This window comes from Dermacentor variabilis, chromosome 10, assembly GCF_050947875.1.
Source record: "Dermacentor variabilis isolate Ectoservices chromosome 10, ASM5094787v1, whole genome shotgun sequence".
Lineage (NCBI taxonomy): Eukaryota > Metazoa > Arthropoda > Arachnida > Ixodida > Ixodidae > Dermacentor > Dermacentor variabilis.
This window is the reverse complement of record NC_134577.1, coordinates 31457365-31479963: the sequence shown is the minus strand read 5'-3', so window position 1 is coordinate 31479963 and position 22599 is coordinate 31457365. Positions and strand designations below refer to the sequence as shown.

The window sequence follows — 22599 nt, the reverse complement described above, 5'->3', positions numbered from 1 at the left end:
CATTATAGGTTTGCGCCTTCTGGAAAGTAATGTCTATAGACCTGCCAAGGTACGGTCACGTGTGTTCGGCTGGGGCTCCTTCACGGTGCTCTAGATGGAGGTTAAAGAATCCGAGGTGGTCAAACGTAATTCTGAGCTCCTGCTCCTATTTCACCACGGCGTCCGTCACCTGCGAGGTGCTCTGGGACGGTAAAGGCCACAATATACTTTTGATAAATTCTATACACTGTTGGGTATAGACCAGGCACAGACGATTTCTATTGTCTTTTGTGTTCCCCGGACTAGCCCATAGTCTACAGATTTCTATAGACAGCTTATGTGTAGCTCACTAACTGATTACAGACCACCGGTGGATCACGAGTCCATAACAGCGTAAGCTCGTAGACTGACTATACACGACGTACGTACTTTGGCCTTACGTTTTTATTCAACCACTCTCAATGTCCATATACAATGTGTTTCAAAAAATGCGGTCGAAATTTCTTTGAAATGGGTACTTACTTGTCTTGCATTAAGGCGTTTGATTCTTCGGGTTGAAATGGTAATTAGCCAAATTTTCAAAACGTTCTCGTCTAGTTAATGTTTCGAGTCATCTTAAAACATACGCTTATGTGGCGAAATCAACACGAACGAAGTCGCACTATTATCGCATCTTCCTTATCTTAGAAATGTTCAACGCATTTTCTTAAACACCCTGCATGTGTAGAGAATAGGGAGAACCTGGTATAATGATGCAAAACAGTCGATAACATGCGTGCAGGCAGCGCCAGATTCTAAGCCCTCGGCAACGCTGCATGAATTTCGGGCGTCGTAGCGCCAAGTCCACGGACGGAATGCTCGGCGGCGCCGACTAAACGTCCCACAAAACAGAGTGGCCCAATCTGCGTGGCACGGGGTGCAACCATGATTTATTAGCTCCCATTCTGCACATTAACGCAAAAGAAATGCAGGCAAACAGGACTCGACCACGGAGCTGACGAATCGGGCGTACCATGGACGCATCTCTTTTTTCTTTTTTTTTTCCTTTCTTGTCTTTCTGATTCCCTGCGTACTGGTTTACGCACATTCGTTATGCGGCTCGGAGTACATCGCTTAGACCCTTAGGAGGGTGCAGCCTGTGTCAAAAATTGCGCCGGTCGCACTGCGTGGGACCGTGGTTGACGCCACACCGCGCAAAGAGCTGAGGTCGGGCTATGTGTCAGGGAGCTTATATGTGTAGCCACTGGTTTCATCTATTATTACAGCTTCAGTATGGCCCCCGCTAGGTCATTCATATGGTGTTAAAAAAGAAAAGAAGGAGACAGGCGGCAACAGAAAGAAACTAAATTTCTGTACCTGCGCGCAGCCTATTTTGGCACCATTATGTAAAAGAATGCGCACCGACTGTACATGAGAACACTAGAACGTTCTCGTCGACTGTCGCTTACAAACTTTTCTCAAGCAACGTATTTCTAAGCACTTTAATTTGGTCACTACAGAGCAAAGGAAGCAAACTGACTAGCGATGTTAGTCTACAGACAATGTGCATTTCTTTACGCAGTCAAAAATACACGCGCATAAAACGGCCTTAGAGGGTCTATATCTCAAGGCAAGGTCTATAAGAAGGCATACGCGTTACGTTTACAGGTCGCACGAACTGCCAACAAAGCGAAAAAAGCTACATTAGTGAACGGTAACGGAGTCGAACTCAAATCTATAGAACTTTACATCGGTGTGCAAGAACACCCTTCGCAGGGCTTTTAAAGCAGCACTGACACAAATTCTTAAAGTTTTATAAACTTTACTACAGGTTTATAGGAGGTGAAACGAAGTCTAACAAGTCTGAAGGTTCCGAAGTACTTATAAGGTTATTGAATGGATATAGATGTTCGCCTCAAAATGCCAGACTTCGAGTTATCGACATTATCGTGACGTCATGACGGTGGGCGAAATCTCCCGACATCGTTTAGCAATAAGGCTAGAAGGATAACGTTGTCAATAAACAAAAAAAAAATGCAGCAGATCCAACGAGTAGGAATCTGTGTACAGCGAAGCTTTCGTGTGAGTGCATAAAGAGTGGAAACACGAGCTTGTGTTTATTGTCCCTCACAAATATAACAAAGATACCTTTTGTGCTGCTGTTGACTTTTCGTTGCATTCAACAGAATGTACGTTGAGACGCAATTGAACATCATCCGCTATTTCTGTAAATGGGCAGCCGCAGCGATCGCTAGACCGGAGCGAGCAAACGTTTCATGACGTCATGACGGGTCCAGTTCCTGGTTACAGAAATCGAAACTGGCTCACATAAATATTGAAACCACTTATTTAGGGAGCTGTTAAGCTTTCCAGTACCTTTTATTTTATTCAGGAGGCTTTGACCTTCATGTAGCGCAAAAGACTAGGCCAGGTCTTAGCCGCGCTAACATTTAAGTATACGCGATAGCATGGGTATCCTACACACTTCGTACCTCTTTTGAGATTTCGTGCACACTGTGACGGGATCGCGAAAGCTCGACACACCTCCCCATTCCTGTCAGAAACTTCCAAAGTGGGTGAAGCGCGCCTGTAGGGCTATAAAGAAATGCATGACCTATGGCGGTATCGAACCTCTGTCTTCCAGTGCAGGAGCCTCAACGCTCTAAACGTCAGGCCACTATCTCGCTTTCTTTTTTTCTTCGTTGCAGGCCACGATCGCACGCACGCTTCTCTCGTGCCAAAGTACCTCATCGTGACAGCTAGCCCTTTGAGACGCCATGTTAGAGTGCACCACCTTAATTAATTAAATTATGGGGTTTAACGTGCCAAAACCACCTTCTGATGAGGCACGCCGTAGTGGAGGACTCCGGAAACTTCGACCACCTGGGTTTCTTAAACGTACGCCTAAATATAAGTACACGGGTGTTTTCGCATTTCGCCCCCATCGAAATGCGGCCGCCGCGGCCGGGATTCGATCCCACGACCTACGTGCTCAGCAGCCCAACACCATAGCCACTGAGCAACCACGGCGGGTAGCACTGCCTTCGGTATCGGCCCACATGTTTCGTCAGACGGATGCCTACATCGCGTGATCGAGGTCCCCCTATATATAGTTCTATAAAAACGACAAGCACAGATTGCCGTACCACCACTCCTCTGGGGTTACGCTTCTACATCCCCGTGCCGAGGGGTCACCGTGTCGATCGTTCCACTGACCGTTGTAGCAGGCGGCGAGCTCGTTGGTGGCGGCGCCGGGTATCTCGAGGTAGGGGTTCTCGATGTGCGACAGCGACGCCCTCGCGTGGTGACTGATGCGGCACACGCTGTTCTCCGGGTCGCCCAGGTCGAACGAGTGGCACCGGTAGGGCACGCTGAGGCACAGCCGCCGGCACTCCTCCAGGGTGGTCACGTTCTGGAACACGGCGTCCACCGTCTTCAGGATCTTGCCGCTCACCGTCCGGAACTCGCACAACCGCACAGACTCTGCACAATGTCGGCGAAGAAGAAAGAGAAAGAGAAAGCCGGGCCAATGTAAATATTATTGCACGCACGAGGTAACGTTGAGCAGAAGAAGCACGAAAGAAAGTATAAAACACGACGGGAATCAAGTTCCTCAGGACACTCAAATAAAGTTCTTGTCACTGTCACGACGAGATGATTGATTGATTGATTGATTGATTGATTGATTGATTGATTGATTGATTGATTGATTGATTGATTGATTGATTGATTGATTGATTGATTGATTGATTGATTGATAATGTATAGCACCGACTGCTTCATACATGTTATACACAGACGGCAGCAGCGCCTCGAACAAGAGCTTCGTTGACTTGATTCGCATCGTAAATTATTTTTTTTTTTTCACTTGAAAAAATGTTAGGCCTATGGCCACCAAATGGTGCTGCATCGCAAAGCAATGAAATCGCTTCAACGCTTCTTTGCAATACGCTGGCGTTTGCGACACATATTGACTCTACATCGTATGCGTGTCTCATTCCTGAATCTGAAAGTTGTGAACCACAGACAACCGAAGGCTTTACTACAACGAGCATTTTCCGACAAAGACCTTTACGTTTAGTTCTGTTACTGTGCCCATGAGGACGGAGATAATATATTGTCACGTTGCAGGGACGGTAAGGAACCAGATAGTGCCAATCTCTGCGTTAACGATTTAAGTCTTTACGCGCTAGGCCAACCTCTCCGGTTGTCGTCAAACTTTCTCAGTCTCTTAACTATTTATGGGGCAAACTTGTGCCCGGAAAAAGAAGCAACGATCAAATCACAACCATTAACTATCTTCCCCACCAAAACTATTTTTTAAATGTTCATTCTTCCTTGGCACCATTTCAGAATGAAGCAGGTTACCTCTGACAACACTACGCAGCCCAGACTGGCAAATTGGATATTAACTTTTTACAACTAAAATGCTTTTGTATCGAGCCGCAGTTTTTAAGTCTTATTGTAGAGAGTTCTACCGAAAAAGAAATCGGTGTTCGTTGACGGTTTTGAATGTAACTTTGTTAGCATGCTTAGCTTTGTATAACTATATTCCATTTTGATTGTCTATATTTATTGTTATTGACTGACATTTCTCCTACTCGCTGCCTCTCGATCTTGCGAGGGCCATTTTCAGTCCTTCAGCATTCTTGTAAATAAAATAAAATAAAATAAAATAAAACTGGCGGCCAGTGTGGTCATCGCTCGTCAAATCTTCCGTTACGTATGTCAAGTCCATCCGCTATTTATGCGTGTATCACAGTATACATTCCAGGAAAATTGCACGTGCTCGCTTAGATTCGAGAATGTATACGACAGCATTTACGTCACGCTCGCAATCTGATTACACACGACATTTTCGCTACTGAATTAGCGACAACGTTCCAGAATTTCCGGATGCAGTACGGTAAGTCTTGCGCCGAGCGACAAATCGGTAACAGCTACCATCCGGTGAAGCACGCTCACAGTCAACAAAGTCGATAGAATGTTTTCGCGATAATATCCTCTCCTTTTAGTGTGCCCTTTGCCTCGAGAAGCCCAGGCCACGACTGAAATCCTCCACTATTGGTGATTGGAGACGATTCATTTTAACGAAATTACTAAGACCGTGCACAAAAAAGGCCAGGCAGAAGAGATGTAAAGTAGCTTTGCGAAAGTTTCTTGAGGATATTGGTCGATTTGGCACTATTAGCGCTCGCGCATACATGCGCCATACGACCTTTCTAAAAAAGCCCTCTTCACATCAGTGTTTTATTTATGTCGTCCATCTGCACTCTGCATATGAAAGGGTAGCGCTGTCTTGTTCACACTATTTATTTAGAGCTTCTTTGTAATGTTGTCTTGTTTGTAATGCTACGTGGACTAGTGCGTTGTATCTACATATGCATGTATATGTGCAGGTTATTATGTACAAGTTTGTCTTATGTGTACGTTATGCACATACAAATACTTAATGCATATTACGTGTACACGATTATCGGAGTTACGTGTAAGAGTTCCTTGCAGACTATACGTTCAATGAATTATTCGATCATCACGTAAGGAGTAGACGACGTCGCATTCGTGCGCCATCTTTTTCTATCACGTCGATAAAGCAGAATAAGAGAAATAAAAGTTCTATTTTAGATTCAAGAAATGGAAGGAGGCTCCAAAGAAAAGAAATCATTATGCGTGACGCTCGAGCCAGCTTTTTACTTGTAACAAGCTTTGCATGTAACGAGCTGTTCAAGTAATAGCATTGCAACAAGTAATAAAAGCGTGCAACACAAAACGCGTTGGAGGATAGCATAATAAATTTTAAATTTCCGAACTTCAAAATTTTTATGGTGCACGATGCATCCTCTAGAGAAGTGCGAGGGCTTAGGTCCACGGACTGTTTGTGACGTAACACAACCTTGAAAGAGAGAGAGAGAAAACAAGTAGATATGAAAAGTAGGGTGGTAAACAAGAGTAAGAGTTCACTTAATTTTTAAGGAATAGCACCTACATGCTACCCAGAAGCGCACGGACAATGCACTGAATACGAATACAATACACTTACATTAGGGAATGAAATCTGTATGCTAGAAGTGCTCCCAGGCAAACCTCACCGGTTTGATATATATATATATATATATATATATATTGTTACGGGAAGGAAGAAGCGTGCGTCTATTTACAGAAGGCTTTTAATGGCTGAGCCAACAAGCGTAGAGCAGCGACAAAATTTAACTCTTCTTCGTCATCTCCAAGGCCACCATCATCGTCCTCTTCTTCCCACATTACCGACTGTGACATCACCCCCGTCGGAAAAAGCACCTTATTGGTGCGGCTCATCGGTCTGAGAAAGGTAAGGTTTCAGACGGCTGACGTGGATGATGTCAGAGAGAGGTGAATGCACCGTGGCATCCAGCGGAGACACTTCATATGTGACAGGGGCCACCTGGCGAAGGATGCAGTAAAGGCCATAGTACCGCGAGAGGAATTTCTCAGAAAGACCAACACGCCGAGTTGGATACCAAACTAGCACAAGAGCACCTGGTTCGTAGTGCACGTCGTGATGGCGCTGGTCGTAACGGCACTTCTGGCGTGTCTGCGAAGCAGAAAGACGAATGCAGCTGGCAATCTAACTTGCTTGGGTCGCTGTGGCTATCACATCCCGAGTGTACTCTGTCGGCGAGTCGAGTGTGGCCGAAAGTGCGGTCACATTACCGACTGTGGCAATATATATACCGAATAAATGCACTTATTGCGAAGATATGGCGCCTCCGGCAGAGGTCTCGTTGGAAAGGGCACGCGGCATTGACCACCCGCTGCCCTCCCTGTATTTGCGGCTTCTCGCGTACGCAAAGACTGTACAGGCTTAGACCTGCATTTTGGCAAACTGCAAGATCGGGTTCAGTGCGTCTTCGGACAGGCCGAAGCGGGTCGACCGAGATGAGCGGTGCCTCTCGAAGCGGAACGTGATGCCCGCGCCGGCCTCACACGAATGCACCCCGATACTACAACGCCCAGGTTTATCTGAGCAACCGAATGATGAAAAAAAAAAACCGGCAAGGTAGCTAGAAAGATTAACAAAAAAATACGATCACCGTCTCTTGTAGAACTCGTGCAAGGCCGCGTGACCCAGCAGCCACGTCTCGCACTTTTCTTTTTTCTTTTTCTTTGTTTTTCCTGCCGCGCTTATAGCAAGCAACGCAGCAGTACCTTCGGCGATGTTCGAATTACAAGCTTCCGCGCCGTTCCTCAAACGTCGAGCGTTTAACGCGCAGCCTCCAGGTCGGCCCGCCTTGTTGCGCGTGTCATATGCGGGTTAACCCTTTATTGCGGCGCGTGACCGTGCCCGCCCACTAAATCTCGCGCGCGCGGTTCGACCGCCCGCTCCCCGCCGGTCCCTTTCTGGATCGCCCGGTCCGTTACGGGGCAGCGCGCGCTGCAGCAAGCCACGACGACAGCTTGAGTGACACGGCCTGCAATCAGGACGTCCCGAAATGATGCCGCTTACCGCATGCGCTCGGTTGTAACGCACACCTGATTTTTTTTTTCATGACCAGAAAAAAAAAAATAAAGCAGTGCCCTCGATTTCATTTCCTGATCGCTTGCCGAATTTCATTATACGGGCAAAGAGAGAGAGAGAGAGAGAGAGAGAGAGAGAGAGAGAGAGAGAGAGAGAGAGGGAGGGGGGAAGACCGGCCGCGGTAGCTCAATGGCTACGACCTTCTGCTATATTATCTGGATCAGTTCATGCAACTGCACGTACATGACATCATCATCATCATTATTATTATTATCATCATCATCTTTTATGTCCACTGCAGGACGAAGGCCTCTCCCTGCGATCTCCAATTACACATGTCCTGGGTAGCATGACAACAACACTGTATGTATCAAGAACACGGGCTCCTCATACACGCCCTTGGCTCTTGCAGTTGGCATCAATACGGGCCGAGCTCAAGCACATCCAACGAAAACAAACAAACAAACAAAAAAATACCGACGATTACGTTACTTCCTAATGCGAAATTTGAGCGCAGCAAATGAGCTGTTTCACCTTTTCGATAGATTGAGGCAAAGAAATCGAGCAACACATGTATGCGCTATCACAGAATTTTTTTTTTATTTTTCACACGTATTCCTTTAACAAAGACTCCACTAACAGTTCTTGACAGTCATGAAGGAAGCTTTGTGGTCGGAGAAATAGACTGATATATGTTCGACTTGGTACACCAATGCTTGATTCTCAAAGACGAGATCTATACAAGTGCCTCGCGAGGTTGTCACAGCCGTGGGACGCGTTACGAGCGAGAGGAACGGGATGTTCTCCCGCATAAGTGTTAGGAAATTGCTGTTTGTCTTTATGTCAAGCCGCCACCGATCTGGCTCTCTGATTGCCACCGCACAGGGCGAACGGCAGCGGCAATTTCGGCTCGGGCGGTGCACATATACAGATCCGCCGCCACCGATCTGGCTCTCTGATTGCCACCGCACAGGGGTTGCATTGGAGGAGGAGCGAAGAAAGGAATTAAGTTCGAGCCGGCGCTTTGACAACCGGAGACTCGCAGGAAGAGGGGGGAGGGGGGCGGCGTGTACACCGAGCGGCAAACGATGGGGGCAGAAGCGCGCGCAGCAAGGGGACAACACGATAAAGGGAGGAGGGAAGAGATAGCAGCGACTGACTGATGCCGCTGACGCCGATAGTGAGTCAACCCCAGCTGCGGAGTTGGTTTCAGGGACAACGCCGCCGATGCCGACACAAACAATATGATACCCTCGCTTCCGCAGCGCTAAGAACCAGGTCTAGCCGTGGGAAGGTGGTCACGTATTCGTCGACGTGCCGGGGCCTACGTGAAATAACCGGCGCGTCGGCAACTGAAGAGCACCCTATCCGCCACACAAGAACAGGGGGGGGACCCTTTCCTCCTCTTTCTGCATGGCGCCGACGGTGTTCTATGCAGTCACGTTATCTTGACTCTCTAGCGGCGTCAGCGGCATCCAGCGGTATCAGTCGGTCGCTGCTAGCGCTGGGGGGATGAAAGGGGGGCGGAGCTGGTTACGAGGCCGACGACAACGCCGACGACGACGCGAAACCCAGGAACGGACGCCAAAGAGCTGCGCTCTAAAAACAGCTATCGTCATCTCCAGACGCACGTCCGTTTCTTACTCAAACTGTCAGGAATTAAAGTGCCCGTTAGAATCGAGTAAATGCGGCTACGCGTTGTCCATCCTTCGGTCTCTCTCGTGTTCGTTCGACGTCGCGCTTACAACTTGTCGCTGTATAGCTGCTCTCGCGCTTGCTTGATTGTGCGGTCCGTGCCCTCGCAGGTCGTGCGCCGACGCCCATTCGATGCGCGCAGTCGCCTCGCGACGTCTCGTAATGGTCTGGGAGGGCACCGGGCGGATCGGGGCATTATCGGCCTATTCGCGTCACATCACACCTCCCGCCGAAGAGAGCGAGTTCGCGCATGCGCACTCGGTCCACGCCTCGCCGTAGAAATCCTTCGCGGACGCGCCGGCCTCGGCTGGACCCACCACGCCGTGTGGACCGGTTACGGACGCAGTTTTGACCGTTATGGACGTTCGTAAACGTCTTCCAAGGACACGTGGGCAACCGATGGCTACAGACTCGTATAGATGTGAATTTCTGTCAATATAGATGTCACCGTGAATTTCTGCAGCCATCAACCGCTGCTTTTATATGTTTATTTAAACATACAATATTAGAGTTAGTTGACAAGTATGTGCCCCCTTATCTCTATATCGAGTGATAAAACTGAACTCTTGGTTTACTGAACAACGTCGATCCCCACGAAATAAAAAGCAACGCCTGTATGCTATAGCGCGAGACGTATGAATACTGCTTCTTATTGGCATAAGTACGAGGAATGCCTGTAAGCCTGTTGCAAGGCGTTAGGCGCAGCCAGAAAGAAATATTATTCTAAGGACTTGCCCTTACTTATCAGCAATAATCCTTTAAAATTCTGGGAAGCAATTTGCCCTATTAATTCTACTAAACACATTGCAATACACGATGTAAAACAAATTCCGCTTTCTGATCAAGATGGTCCAGTTGTTTTGAAAGCGCACTTGGAAAACAGGAAGATTGTTCCGATGCACAGTTTGTTGCAGAGCAAAACTTCGCCTTCATGGCCCCAATCATGGCCACTTCTAAAGTTGTCTCTAACCTGATTACCAATCTTAAAGTTTCTACTTCGTTCGGTATTGATAACTGAAAAATGCTCAACTGAAATATGCTAATGGATACCAGTTATTTCCAGCCGCATTCCGTCTCATTTTTAGCCAATCATTATTATCTGGCGGACTACCTAGGAACTTGGGAATATCGCTAAATCTGGTGACAGGCACTCGCCTGGTAATTATCGACATACTTCACAAGCATGCATAAGGTGCAATTTTCGTGAGCATGTCTTAGTTTCTCATATCTATACGGTCGCCTTGAATCCAACAACTTTTTCTTCTCTAATCGGCATGGCGTCCCCCCAACAGTCTTTAACTTTGGGACACCCTATCGTGCTATACTCGTTCCGCATCTGTTAAAATGTACCACATTGGGGCAATAAATCGGAAATCTGAAAAGGCTACTCATGTGACACGTACTTATTTGAATTCATGACTGATCTTCACTTTAACATGAAAGCTAACGACCAAATTGTCTGCCTCCTCGTTGATTTCTCTAAAGCTTTCGATACTGCACCTCATTGCCGTTTGATTCCGAAGTAGTCCGCCCTTTGTCTAGATTCATTAATACCACCTCGGCTTCGTAACTTCCTGTCTTTGCGTCAGCAATATTTTCACTATCTATATATATATATATATATATATATATATATATATATATATATATATATATATATATATATATATATATATATATATATATATATAGTGAATAACCTTTCCCGAGGCAGTGTCCTCGGTCCATTACTCCTTACATTAAAGACTTGCCCGCTAACGATATCAGTTAGGTTGCTCGCTGACGACTACCATTATCTACCGCACTATTAAATGTTTCGATGACCATTCTACCTTGACCTAGCCTGTAGTCTGTGCAAAACTTGGCTGTCTTTTTGCAAGCGACTTGGCTAGACGCACGGCTTTAGAGATGCCACAATGTTGCAAACTTCTGCATGCGCACCTGTTCCTCACATCATCATCATCATCATCATCATCATCATCATCATCATCATCATCCGGTTCTTTTCCTCCCCGTGCCTTTTTCAGTGTTGAGTGGCAGGCTAGAGCAAGCTATAGCTCAGGCCGAGCTCTCTCCCTTTCTGTGAATAAATTCTCTCTCTCTCTCTGGCAGACATCTCTTAACGTCTCTACCTGCGCAAGTCAATTTCTTTTAGCCGCAAACCACCCCTGAGCAAGCGGTCGCGGGTTCGACTGCCCCGCCGCGGCGACCGAATAATAGAGAGTTTTAGTGCAGAACCGTCTGCGCATGCGCAGACGGTTCTGCGCATGCGCAGTGCTGTCGCCCCTAGCTCTTGCGTACGCAAGTCTCTTGCGTCCCCTAAACTAAAACTCTCTAATAACACGGGGGCGGAATCTGGGCGGACGTTGCACAGGCGGCGCCGGACTGGTGGCATAAGTTATTCCGGAAACCTCCTGTAGGGCGTGTTCAAGTGCCCATTGGTTGCTTTGTAAGCAGAAACGACGTCATTTACTAGGCCGTCTGTAGACTTACCGTGGATATCCATGTTCTACGGATATGGCTTCTCTTATTTTAAACGTAGAAAATGGAAAAGAAGGCATGTTTTTTGTTACGGCCGGCTATAACGAAGAGCTAAATACACCATGTCTTTTTCAGGTTATAAACATTCATATGATCAACAACAATAACGACGACGACGACGACACTGCTGCCGTAACGATAGCTGTGGCAATCGCTGATAATTGTTGCTATAGTTTCTAAGTGTTGCGATAATTGCGCTGATAGTCGTGACAACTGCTGTCGCAAATGCAGGCATGATTGCCGTCACAAAACGATGATTGTGCCACACTTTCAGGTGCCTTAAACATTCTTGAACATTGTTGAATACTGCGCTTCCTCAGATAACTTTGTGAGAATGGTATTCGCGCCTTTTAATTTGTGTGCGTGTGTGTGTGTGTCTGTGCGTGTGCGTGAGTGCGTGCGTGCGTGTGTGAGTGTGTTCGCTTATGTTGTGCATTGTTATCTTTAATTTATTTCGCCCTTCCCGCACGGAACTCCTGTCCAGCGTATACATGAAATAAGTAAACAAAACACTGCTCGTCCCTGAGACGTGCGGTCACTGCAAAAGTTATCTCCCATTGCACATTTCACTACACGTCGCGCCATAACGGCTTAGGGGTCGCTCGACTCCGCATCGTTCGCGATGCAAGAAGCGCCGAAACATGAACCACACAGAATGTCATCCCAGCAAGAAAAAAAAAAAAAAACGATAGAGAAGCCTCAACGAGAGGGAAACGATAGCGCATAAAAAAAAAATGTGACCAATGAAATTTATACACGAAGCAACGGCACCACCGGTTTTCCCGTTTATCGTACGCACGTGTTTTGCGTGGCATACGGCCAGTGAGAGTGTAGAAATGCAAGCGAAGTTTTCTGTTGCCGCTATCCTGCCCCCCAACCGGCTTTAATTTATTCCTTCGGCGGAAGGAATCACCACAGGGCGCAGAAAAGGGAGTTAGGTTATCTGTTTCCGCAATCCTCGGGCCAGAAAACCGTGAATGTTATTGGCTCTGCAAAGAAAACAGGATTTCAATTTAAAAGAAAATGAAAAGGCGCCTTACCGCAGTTCGTTAAGGAAGAAAAACGCGGCGAGGCTGGAAGCTGCCTACGCGAGGGCACGCAGGGAAGGTGTCGTAGAATCGATAAGAACCGGGTATTTCCCGCTCCCGAAAAGAAAGCAAGAGAGAAAAAGCAACGGCACCGCGCAGCGTACACGTTTTGAAGGTGTTGCTTCCAGAGAGCGTCTTCGGGTAGTGAAACGTGATGGTATTTAATCTAGTGCGAATGATAAGATAAACGAAAAATAATGATCTTCTCGCCCTGAAGTAGAGAAAGAAAGCTAAGATCGGATCAGAGAAACAACGTAAGAAGAAGGAAAGAAAGGAAAAGAAGGAGGAATGGTGACTAAGACTCCGGAGAAAAAGCCGTCGATGTCAGTTTTTTACAACCTTGCCTCGACTCGACTCCGCTCCGGGAGAAAGTTTAGTGAACTGCTCCGGAGATACGGAAAAAAACGCGAGCAGCCAAGCCTAGCCAAGCCGCGGCGAGCGAACGCGCTCGTGACAGCTGCGCCCCTCCGCGGCCGCGGGCGTGTTTTAAAACTTTCACCCGCGCTTTGCCCGATAAGTGCGTGGACCCTTCGAGCATCGCGATCCAAAAGCAAGAACAGAGCGTCCAGTATTTGTCGCCACTCTCCGCTTTCGTATCTCAAGCGAAAGTCCCGGAAAGTTTGCGCACGTACGTGATCCTGTCGGTAGTTCGACAGTGCCCGCTCTTCGAAGCAGACGCGAAAGAAAGCAGCCAGAAAAGGAGCAACAGGTCGTGGAACCCGCTAGCGTGCGAGCACCGAATGCCGTCAGCGGGCCGCAGAAGCTTACGTGCGACCCTCGAACGTCTATCTCTTGTCTTTTTACTTGCTCCCGCATCTTACGTATTCCTCTAGCGGGCAACCGCTACTTACTGCTGCTGCTGTTGCTACTGCAGCGCCACCTCGCGGTGTGTGTCACGCCGGATAATCCCCCCCCCCCCGCCCCAAACACACGTCCTGCGTCGCTGGCCGTTAGACTCAGGCGAAAGTCGCCAATGAAAGCGGAAGAGTATGGAGGCAGAGCGAGAGAGATACAGCGGTGGCGTTCGTTTTCGAAAACATGCCAACCGGATTTGGCCGTCGCTCTCTTCCGGCTGCATATGTACGGGCACCGAACAGCAGTGCCATACGCCATGCCAGCTTAAAAACACGCTCTCACACTCGTTAAAACACACTCGTTAAAAGGTGCATACGTGGTGTGTTTCCGCATTGCGCCACTAGGGGGCGCTAACAAGTACGAGTTTGGTACTTAAGAGGAACATTACATAAGAGCAAAAAACGAAATCAGGAAAGAAACAATTCACGATAACTCAAAGGGAAGCTCATTACTTTTCGAAGCGAGATCGGGATGCCTATAAGAACACGCACCTATAAAGCGAGATATAAGAAGGAAGAAGAAGCATGTGCTTGCTGCGGTAAAGCTGTGGTAAGTATGGAGCATGTTTTATTAGGATGTGAAGACGTCTACCCAGCGGTCGATTTAGGCACCACTGGCCTCCTTGAAGCCCTTGGGTTCAGCGAGAGCAGTGGAAAAGTAAACATGTCCGCAATAGGGATTAGTAAGAGGCGATTGGGGGATTGGTAGAATAAAAGTAGGGAAACGACAAAAAAACGCAGACATATAAAAGCAAAGTTCGCAATAGGGGATCAGAAAATTTGGTTGTGGGAGTTCATAGTGCTTTTCTTTCTTTTTTTTTATTGTTTAACCTAGGTAGGATATTAGCCAGCATAATAGCAAGAGCTTGGTGGCGCGACCCACGGCCCCGTTCCAAAGGGGACGCTCATAACATCCATGCATCTATCCATGGTGCGATACGTGAAACTGGGGTCGCCACAGGCGTACGCAACTCAGTAATGTAGAGATAGAGGTCGTGACGAACAAAGAAAATAATAATATTTGGGGTTTTACGTGCCAAAACCACTTTCTGATTATGAGGCACGCCGTAGTGGAGGACTCCGGAAATTTTGACCACCTGGGGTTCTTTAACGTGCACCTAAATCTAAGCACACGGGAACAAAGAAAAGGTCAATGAGGGATGGTCAAAACACTAGACTGAAATAAATGTAGTAAAACCTGATTATAGTTCAAGCAGGCTGGGTGACCATATGTCGCCGCCCCGTTCCAAAGGTGGTGCAATTAAAGCCGTCAAAAAGAACCACCATCATCAACAATCACGGTCATCCTCGACGTCGTCGTTGGAGTAGCGCACAGACTTGTTACAAGGCATAGCAGAGATATGCGGAATGCTAGATAGATTATAATAGGTGCACAGTAAAACATAATTAGCACATGCCGGTAAAGTGACTGTGTGTCATGGCCTGAAGTCAAATGGGATGTCACCAGTGATCAGTATCATCATTGGTGTCGTCACAGGCGTAATTAACATCGCAAGATGGAGACAGAGGTATGCTAGATTGCAAACTAGACAGAGCAAAATTGATTAGTTCCCACAGGCTCGGTGATTAAGTAGCCACTTTGATTCACAGCTGATGGCATTAGTAATCATCACCGGTGCAGTGTGCAACTCGAGTTTCAAGGAGGATGCTCATATTATTCTCTTCTGAGAAAGAAGGCAGCAAGAAATGCTGGAAGGAGGAATAAAATAAAGAAAGAAGAAATAAAGAAATCAGTACAAGAATACAGTAGTAACAAGGAAATAAACCAAACGGGAAGGAAAGAAAAGCCTAATGGATTCGGCAAGAATCAAGTATACTCAAATAAGGGGGGAAACGAACAGAATGACGCAGAAATGGCAAACAGGAAATATTGGAAGAGCGAATGAAGAACGAACGCGAAAGAGGAATGCAGAAAGGACGGAGAAAAATGCGAAAGGTCAAGAAAATGGAGATTAAAAGCAAGCGAATGTAAGGACAGGAACTCAATAAATACATAGCACAAAAATAAGCGAGTAGACAAATACCGCGCGAGATTGGTTTTCCAGATCGCCAGAATCCCGCCTGCAATCTCTTTCCTTCGTTTCCGACGGTTGGCTGCCTCAACTTCGAAATGTCGCCGAACGCGGGGGACACTTTTTTTTTGTCTCCTTCCGGTCGGAGTGGAACGAACCGCAGATCGGAGTCACTGAACGGAGATGTTCGATTTCGCGTGCCTATAGCTGCGAGCATGCCGCGGCAGGGACCAACATCCGGGGGGAGGGGTAAAGAAATTAACCACCTGCTTTGTCATTCGCATAGGGGGGGGGGGGGATACCTAACTTAATTAACAGGCACGTCGAACGCGGGGTACGCCTTCTAGTAAGCGAAAAGAAGAAAACAAAAAAAGGGCCGCGGCGTCTCGCAGATCGTATAACGATACCTGTAAATACGGATACAATGTAGCCGGTCTCTAAAAATGAAGAGTGTGGCACGTCATCGAAATCTGTACGAATAAGCGTGATCGGAGTCAACAAACAAACAAAGAAACAACGGAGCTGAAGGAAATGACAAACACGCGATGACAAACAGTACGTGCGATGCGACGGGTTCCTTGGCCCCCTCCCTTGCGCTGTGGGAATGCAAATAATCTTGCGCGTACATCGCCTTCGCAGCATTGGGATACAAAGACGCAGCAGGTTCTCATAGCAAGAACTAGTTGGAGTCAATTGAACGTGCATAGATCGTGGCACCCGAGTCGGAAGCCCGGGGGCTTTTGAACTGTTTGTTGCCCACCGCCGTTTCCTCTGCCTTCGGAATGACTGTCTATGCAAACGGATTTGCAGGATCCGTACGATCTCGGGAAAGTGAAAGTTTCGCCGCTCCCCATGTATCCACCGGCCAGGCGCCAGCTCCGGAAATAAACATGAACTCTAGGTGTGTGTCTCAGATCTCATTTATCCCAGGGAGATTACACGTTTTGTCTTGTTGCTGATATGTGATTACAGTTGAATCACAAACGAGGCGTCGACAATGCCGGTCGTGTCTTGCACTACCGCCAGCAGCGGACAGCGCGTATTTCTGCTTCCCTTTTCTCGCCAACTTTGGTAAGCAACTTTGGATAGCAGTGCCATCATCACAGTGTTTACGTCCGGTACAGGTCCAAGACCCTTCCCAGAGAGCTCCAGCTACAGGTGCACGTCAACAGACTTCACCCTCTGTCTGACAATGTCTTTATCTTATCATTCCATCTAATCGCATGCTGCCCTCGACTGCATTACCCAACGATCCAGTCGCTTACTTAGCCTCGTCGGGATACTTTGCTCCCATGCTCCTTAGGATGGAAGAGACGCGATTCCATGTGAAGGAACGACCCGACAGGAAACAGTCCGTACGTATCTCACATTCTGAGCCGTTTCTTATCCGTACAACTAACGACTTCCAGCTCGCCAGTACACTATTAAAATAATATTTGCGTTCTTTGAGAACTTAGGATTCCCACTGCCAACAATATAAACAAAAACAAAAAATTGCACCCTTTGAGGCGTACGCTTGTCCCGCCAGAATAATCGTTACCTACCACCACCAGTTTCAAGACGTGCCACCCAACGACATCGACGGCTACGGAACTTGCAGCTCTTCGCGCTGCACTTCGTCTCGTCAGCCAAGGACAACTTCGAAGATGGTCAATATTCACGGACTAGAAGGCAGCACTGCAGTCTTTACTATCGTCCCTGCAGCGCGTATCCCACGAATAACTGGTATTCGAGATTGGAGAACTAATACACACCTTGACTGGGAAAGGACGCCACGTGACATATCAGTGGCTTCCAAGTCATTGCGGAGTCATAGGTAACGAACACGCCGATAACACTGCTCGATCGGCTCTTCCAGGCGACGAAGAGGAGCCGATGCCACTATCAAGGACAGATGCCGCTAGAAAACTTCGAATGCTCACCCAGGTTATCACTTTCTCCAGGTGGAGCACACGAAGTTTTCAAGGCAACCGGCTCCACCACCTAGACTCTTCTCTCCGCCTTCGCATTACAGCTGAAGCTATCCTGCTTTGAAGAATATGGCTAGGAGTGGCCTTTACGAAGCTTTCTGCTTTCCGAATAGGATGGTCCGACGACGCTTCGTGTGACGTCAGAGAGGATCGCTCGCACTCGCGATAGCGCGCTTGGACCAAAGACCTTTCACAGAGGAAACCATTTCAGAATGCCGACATCAGAAGTCATCGCAGCGGAGGGCGACGAGGGCTCTGTTGCACTTTTTAAAGACAACAGACTTGGACGAGCGGCTGCAGCCTGAACTGACGTTTAAAGTTCTACAAGTAATACTGCGCCGTGCGGTCATTCTATGCGGTGACAGTGACCGACTGTGATTATGTATCTGTGCTCTCTTTTTTTCTCTACCTCTACTTTCCTGTCAACCCTACCTCCCTCTCGCCCCAGCGTAAGGTAGCAAACCGGATCTTCTCCTCTGGTTAACCTCCTTGCCTCTCCCCTTTCTTCTCTCTCCGTCTATCTTGCGCCCTTTTCGTCTCTTTAAATATGCGCACCCGGTAACTCCAGGTCACGAACTACACGCGCATATAAGCCTGAGATAGCGTTTTTGACAAGAATGTAGTGAACGCAGATTGTTCAATGAAGTAAGTTCACGCAATGTCGATTACAGTTTGGGGGCAACATAAGCCCCGAAGGGCGTGAATAGTTATTCGGAGTGTGGGCGCGCATCAAGGCAGCCCCCACTTCGCGTGTAGAGAGAGAGAGAGAGAGAGAGAGAGAGAGAGAGAGAGAGAGAGAGAGAGAGAGAGAGAGAGGAAGGAAAGGCAGGGAAGTTAGCCAGACTGAGTCCAATTTGCTACCCTACACGTGGGGAGGGGAATGGAGAGAGAGAGAGCATGAGTCTATACCGCACTTTCACTCGCACTTCGCGCGTAAACCAGAAAACAGCGGAGACGGCGACTCACCGTCGACGCAGTTGCTCTCCAGGTACTCGTTGGTCTCGCCCGAGGGCACGAAGTAGCGGTCCCCGACCACCGAATGCCGGTCCATGTCGCTGATGGCGCACTGGCCAGTCGACGGGTCGAAGTTGGCCGAGCGGCACTGGAACTCGGTCTCGTCCAGGCACATGTCCATGCACTCCTCGCGGGCCACCGCGTGCAGGCGCTTCCTCGCCAAGTCTCGCAGCGCGTAGCCCGTGACGCGCTCGAAGGCCCAGTCCCGACTGCAGCGACGTTTCCCTGCGGAAAAACAAAAGCGTGCAGCGATGAGGCACGGCCACAACGCGCTTAACGGGGAGAACCTGTACTCCAATATACATCGAGGGTTTAATCTTGCATCGCAAGGCACGATCCTTCACCTTTGGAGGTTGTTAACATACCTATGCTCCACTGGGTATAACAGGGACAGTTGGTATTATTCCACACCTTTAAGAGTAGGATACTAATGAAGCGGGTGTAGTTCTACGCTATTAGGCGCATCATTGGTATTTCGCACAATTTTACACTTGTTAAACCTATGATTCTATACCTGTGGGAGTGTACACCTACACCAATGTGAGTCGATAATATGGTTCTGCATCTTAAGATACGATTCAGCACATTTTGAGGCATTAACTTACACCATTATGGATTTAGGGTATCCTTCTGCGCTATTTCATACAGGTGGGGGGGGGGGGGGGATCGGATACTGATACAGAACTAGCAGGGAGTAGGGGGGAGGGCACGTATCCGGTGTCACTATATTCCTCCCTGAGTTACGCCATGCGCAGAGCACCACGGAAAACTGTCCCGTAACAGTTTCGAGACGATCCACTAACCCGCCTTTCCAGTCCAACAGACTCATACAAATTTCGTACCCGCCTCCATTCAAGGACCACCAACACCTCACTTCCTTTAACAACCGGAGCTCTTTCACCGGCTGGAAATAAAGAGTGGGAGGGAGGGGCTAGTCTGGCTCCTTTGATATAAAAGCCTGCCGAAGTACTCTACAAAAGCAATTCACCTCTGTAATAAGGGAGGCGATGAACGGCCTCTTTTCTTCCGTGTGCCTTCAGGCGAAACGATGACGAAAGCCTCCGCATGTGAAAAGATCCCATAGGACGGAGCATCTAGCGCCGATGGTGAAAGAGTCCTGCTCTTGCGAGGTTAGCGTGCCACGGTTGGATAACTTTTCTATACACGCTACGGGAGCGCGGGATGAAAATTTGGGGTATTCAGACACAGCGGGTGGTCACGGGCTCGCATTCTGTGAAAGAAGATAGGTAGTGCCTATGGCGGCTAACTTGCAGCGAGTGATTTTAATAAACGTGCGCCGGTCTACGCTTGCTGGGCCGCCGAGACAGAAGCTGCTGCGCTAAACTTATTATTACTCAGGAGTGCTCAGTAGCCATAGAGTGAGCTGACGGTAGCTTATTTCTCGCAGTCCCAAAGGTGGTGGTGACAGCTAAAGGACCGCTTTCCACGAAAGACGTGACGTCACTTTAGATTCGTTAACGTCGACGTGAACTCATTTTATGGGCAGCATTCTCTGGCCGTACAGGGCGCATTTCGGCTTCTCGTGCTCTACTGGCTGCCGAGACTGGAACCGTAACTTCAGACTTATTACTTGAGAACGCTGGGTGATTTGCCGGCCAAGATAAATGTCATTTGGGAAACCGCAGTTGCTTCCTTTTTTTGGGCGATTATGGAATTTCTGGTACGACTGTTCAGGCCGGGGTGTTATTACTGAAGCTTTATCGCTGTTTCGCCAATCGCGGTGTACTTACAGATATCTTACAGGTGCGGGAAAGCGAAACATGCACAATTCTGTCAAGGGACGAAAACAAGCGCAGTGAGAAGCTTTCAGTGCGCTGGAACGTTAAATCAATGGAGGCAAGTGAGAGCGAGATGGATAGTCGCTATTAAAGATAACGACTGGGACAACGACAAAAAACAGAGAGGGCTGCTACAACACCTCTACTCACACTGCTATTAGGAGCAGCTGAACTCCATGTTACGTACGTACTACTTACGAGGCTACCACTACCATTACTACATGCTATGAGCATAGCGTGCATGGCTATTTTTATCCAGTCCTCACACGTGTCCTGTTGTTCCCCACTCTTTCCCAGTATGTGTGCGCCGTTGACCCTTTCAGGTGCCCATCATCGTAATTTTAAAATTGCTGTTGTTAATTCTATTACGTACGTTACTAGACCTTGGGCGGTGTGGTAACAACTACTGCTGAAAGAATATACTACTACTACTACTACTACTACTATTACTACTACTATTACTACTACTACTACTACTACTACTACTACTACTACTACTACTACTACTACACACTGACACTGCTACTGCTGACACTACGACTACACTACTAAGACTACTACTGTTTGATATGGAACCTGCAGTAACAGAAGTACAGCAGCAGTGTAAGAGCAACAGGAAATGCTTTCGATATTCCCGCCGCGTCAGTTCTCACCGAAGAGGCATATCTTTTGCGCGTAGAGTGTGAACACGGGAAACTGCGAGACCGCCAGCGACGCCGGCCGCTCGGTGGCGCTCGAGGTGAAGAGGACGCACAGGCCGGTCTCGAAGTTCACCGACTGGCACGACGCGTTGCGGCGACAGTGCTCCAGGCAGTCGGTCAGCTGCAGCGTGCCGGGCTTCAGCTCGATCGTGTCCGACGGCGCGCTGTACACGTAGCCGGTGACCAGCTCGAACGTCAGTCGGCCGTTGGGGCAGCTGCCGCCCGGCGCTGCGAACGAGACAAGAGGGTACGGTGTGAGGTACAGTGCAGAGGGAAATATGTGGCTCGCGAAGCGAACATTGGGACACACATCTTACTGTATGAAAAAGAAAAAAGGAAAACGGTCTCATAGGGAAACTGAACTTTTTCCCTATAGTTGTTAGCCCAGTGGTTTAGCTCAGGAGCGAGTGCTTACGAAACTGAAACGGAAGGTGGATGCACGTTTTAAGTAGAGTTGCTGTGTAGGCTTGCAGGCACGTTAGTTTTACGTAGATTTACACGTAATGTGGCGCCATCTGTACTTGTTTGTGCATTAGTTGTAGTTATCTATTCACAAATACCTCTAAAGGCTACATGAGCGGGGGCGAGAGAGGGGCCGAGGGGGGGGGGGGGGCGCAGCGCTAAATTTGTCGCATGAAATGATTTACAATAATACATTCTGTACATTAGGTCAAACCATAACATCCTAAAAAAAATAGAACGAATAGAACGAAGGCGGCGCGCTCTCGAACCTAAAAGAGAAGGCGCACCGGACGGCGCGAGACATGACCCGCCGCGTCGAACAGGGCAACGCCTCTCGCACGATAGCGAACGCTTCTCGGGCAGAACGGGACAGGCTCACCAGATACAACGACATAACCAGTGCATGTTTGAACGCCAGAAGGATATACCCACCGCCGAGTCCCAAATTGAACAGGAGGCAGGCCGTCGCCTGGAGACAACTCCAGACGAACACCTTCCCTAATCCATTCCGTCTGAAACGTATCTTCCCAGATAAGCATCAGGACAACACGTGCAAATTGTGCCAGGAAGGACCAGCAACACTCAAACACATGCTGTGGGAGTGCAATGCAGTTATTGGAGGGATGGCAGTTACTCCGGAGACCCTGTCGTCGAGGTGGGCCGCCGCTCTGCGCAGCTCAGACCTCGGAATCCAGACGTGGGCAGTCTAGCAAGCCCGTGAGGCGGCGTTGAGGCAGGGCCTTGACGTTCCCCCGTGGGAAACCTGAGCCCGGGTCGCGCTAAACCTTGCCGGACGTACAAGAAAGTTGTACCCACCCACCCACCCACCCACCCATCCATCCATCCATCCATCCATCCATCTATCCATCCAATACAGAGGACACGTAGAGGATGTACTATATATGTAAAATATTGCAACTTTAACGCAGCGCCGTCTCTGTAACAAGCCTTAAAAAAATATAGAGTCTATTCAACAATGGTGAGCCCTG

At 48.3% G+C, this 22599-nt stretch overlaps 2 protein-coding genes across 2 annotated transcripts in view; both read right to left on the bottom strand.

The window, feature by feature from the left end:
• LOC142560256 (uncharacterized) overlaps window positions 1–3434 on the bottom strand; it is a 70567-nt gene extending 67133 nt beyond the window's left edge. Inside the window, exon 1 of the mRNA XM_075672212.1 lies at window positions 3175–3434. The gene's annotated coding sequence lies outside the window, so the exon portion shown is untranslated. The remainder of the gene's footprint in view (window positions 1–3174) is intronic.
• Window positions 56–22599, bottom strand: part of LOC142559987 (uncharacterized) — a 156652-nt gene continuing 134108 nt past the window's right edge. The window contains exons 4-7 of the mRNA XM_075671711.1: window positions 21101–21376; window positions 18601–18873; window positions 3175–3441; window positions 56–90 (exon numbers count right to left, since the gene is read on the bottom strand). Of these exons, the coding sequence (XP_075527826.1) occupies window positions 56–90; window positions 3175–3441; window positions 18601–18873; window positions 21101–21376 (851 nt within the window). The remainder of the gene's footprint in view (window positions 91–3174; window positions 3442–18600; window positions 18874–21100; window positions 21377–22599) is intronic.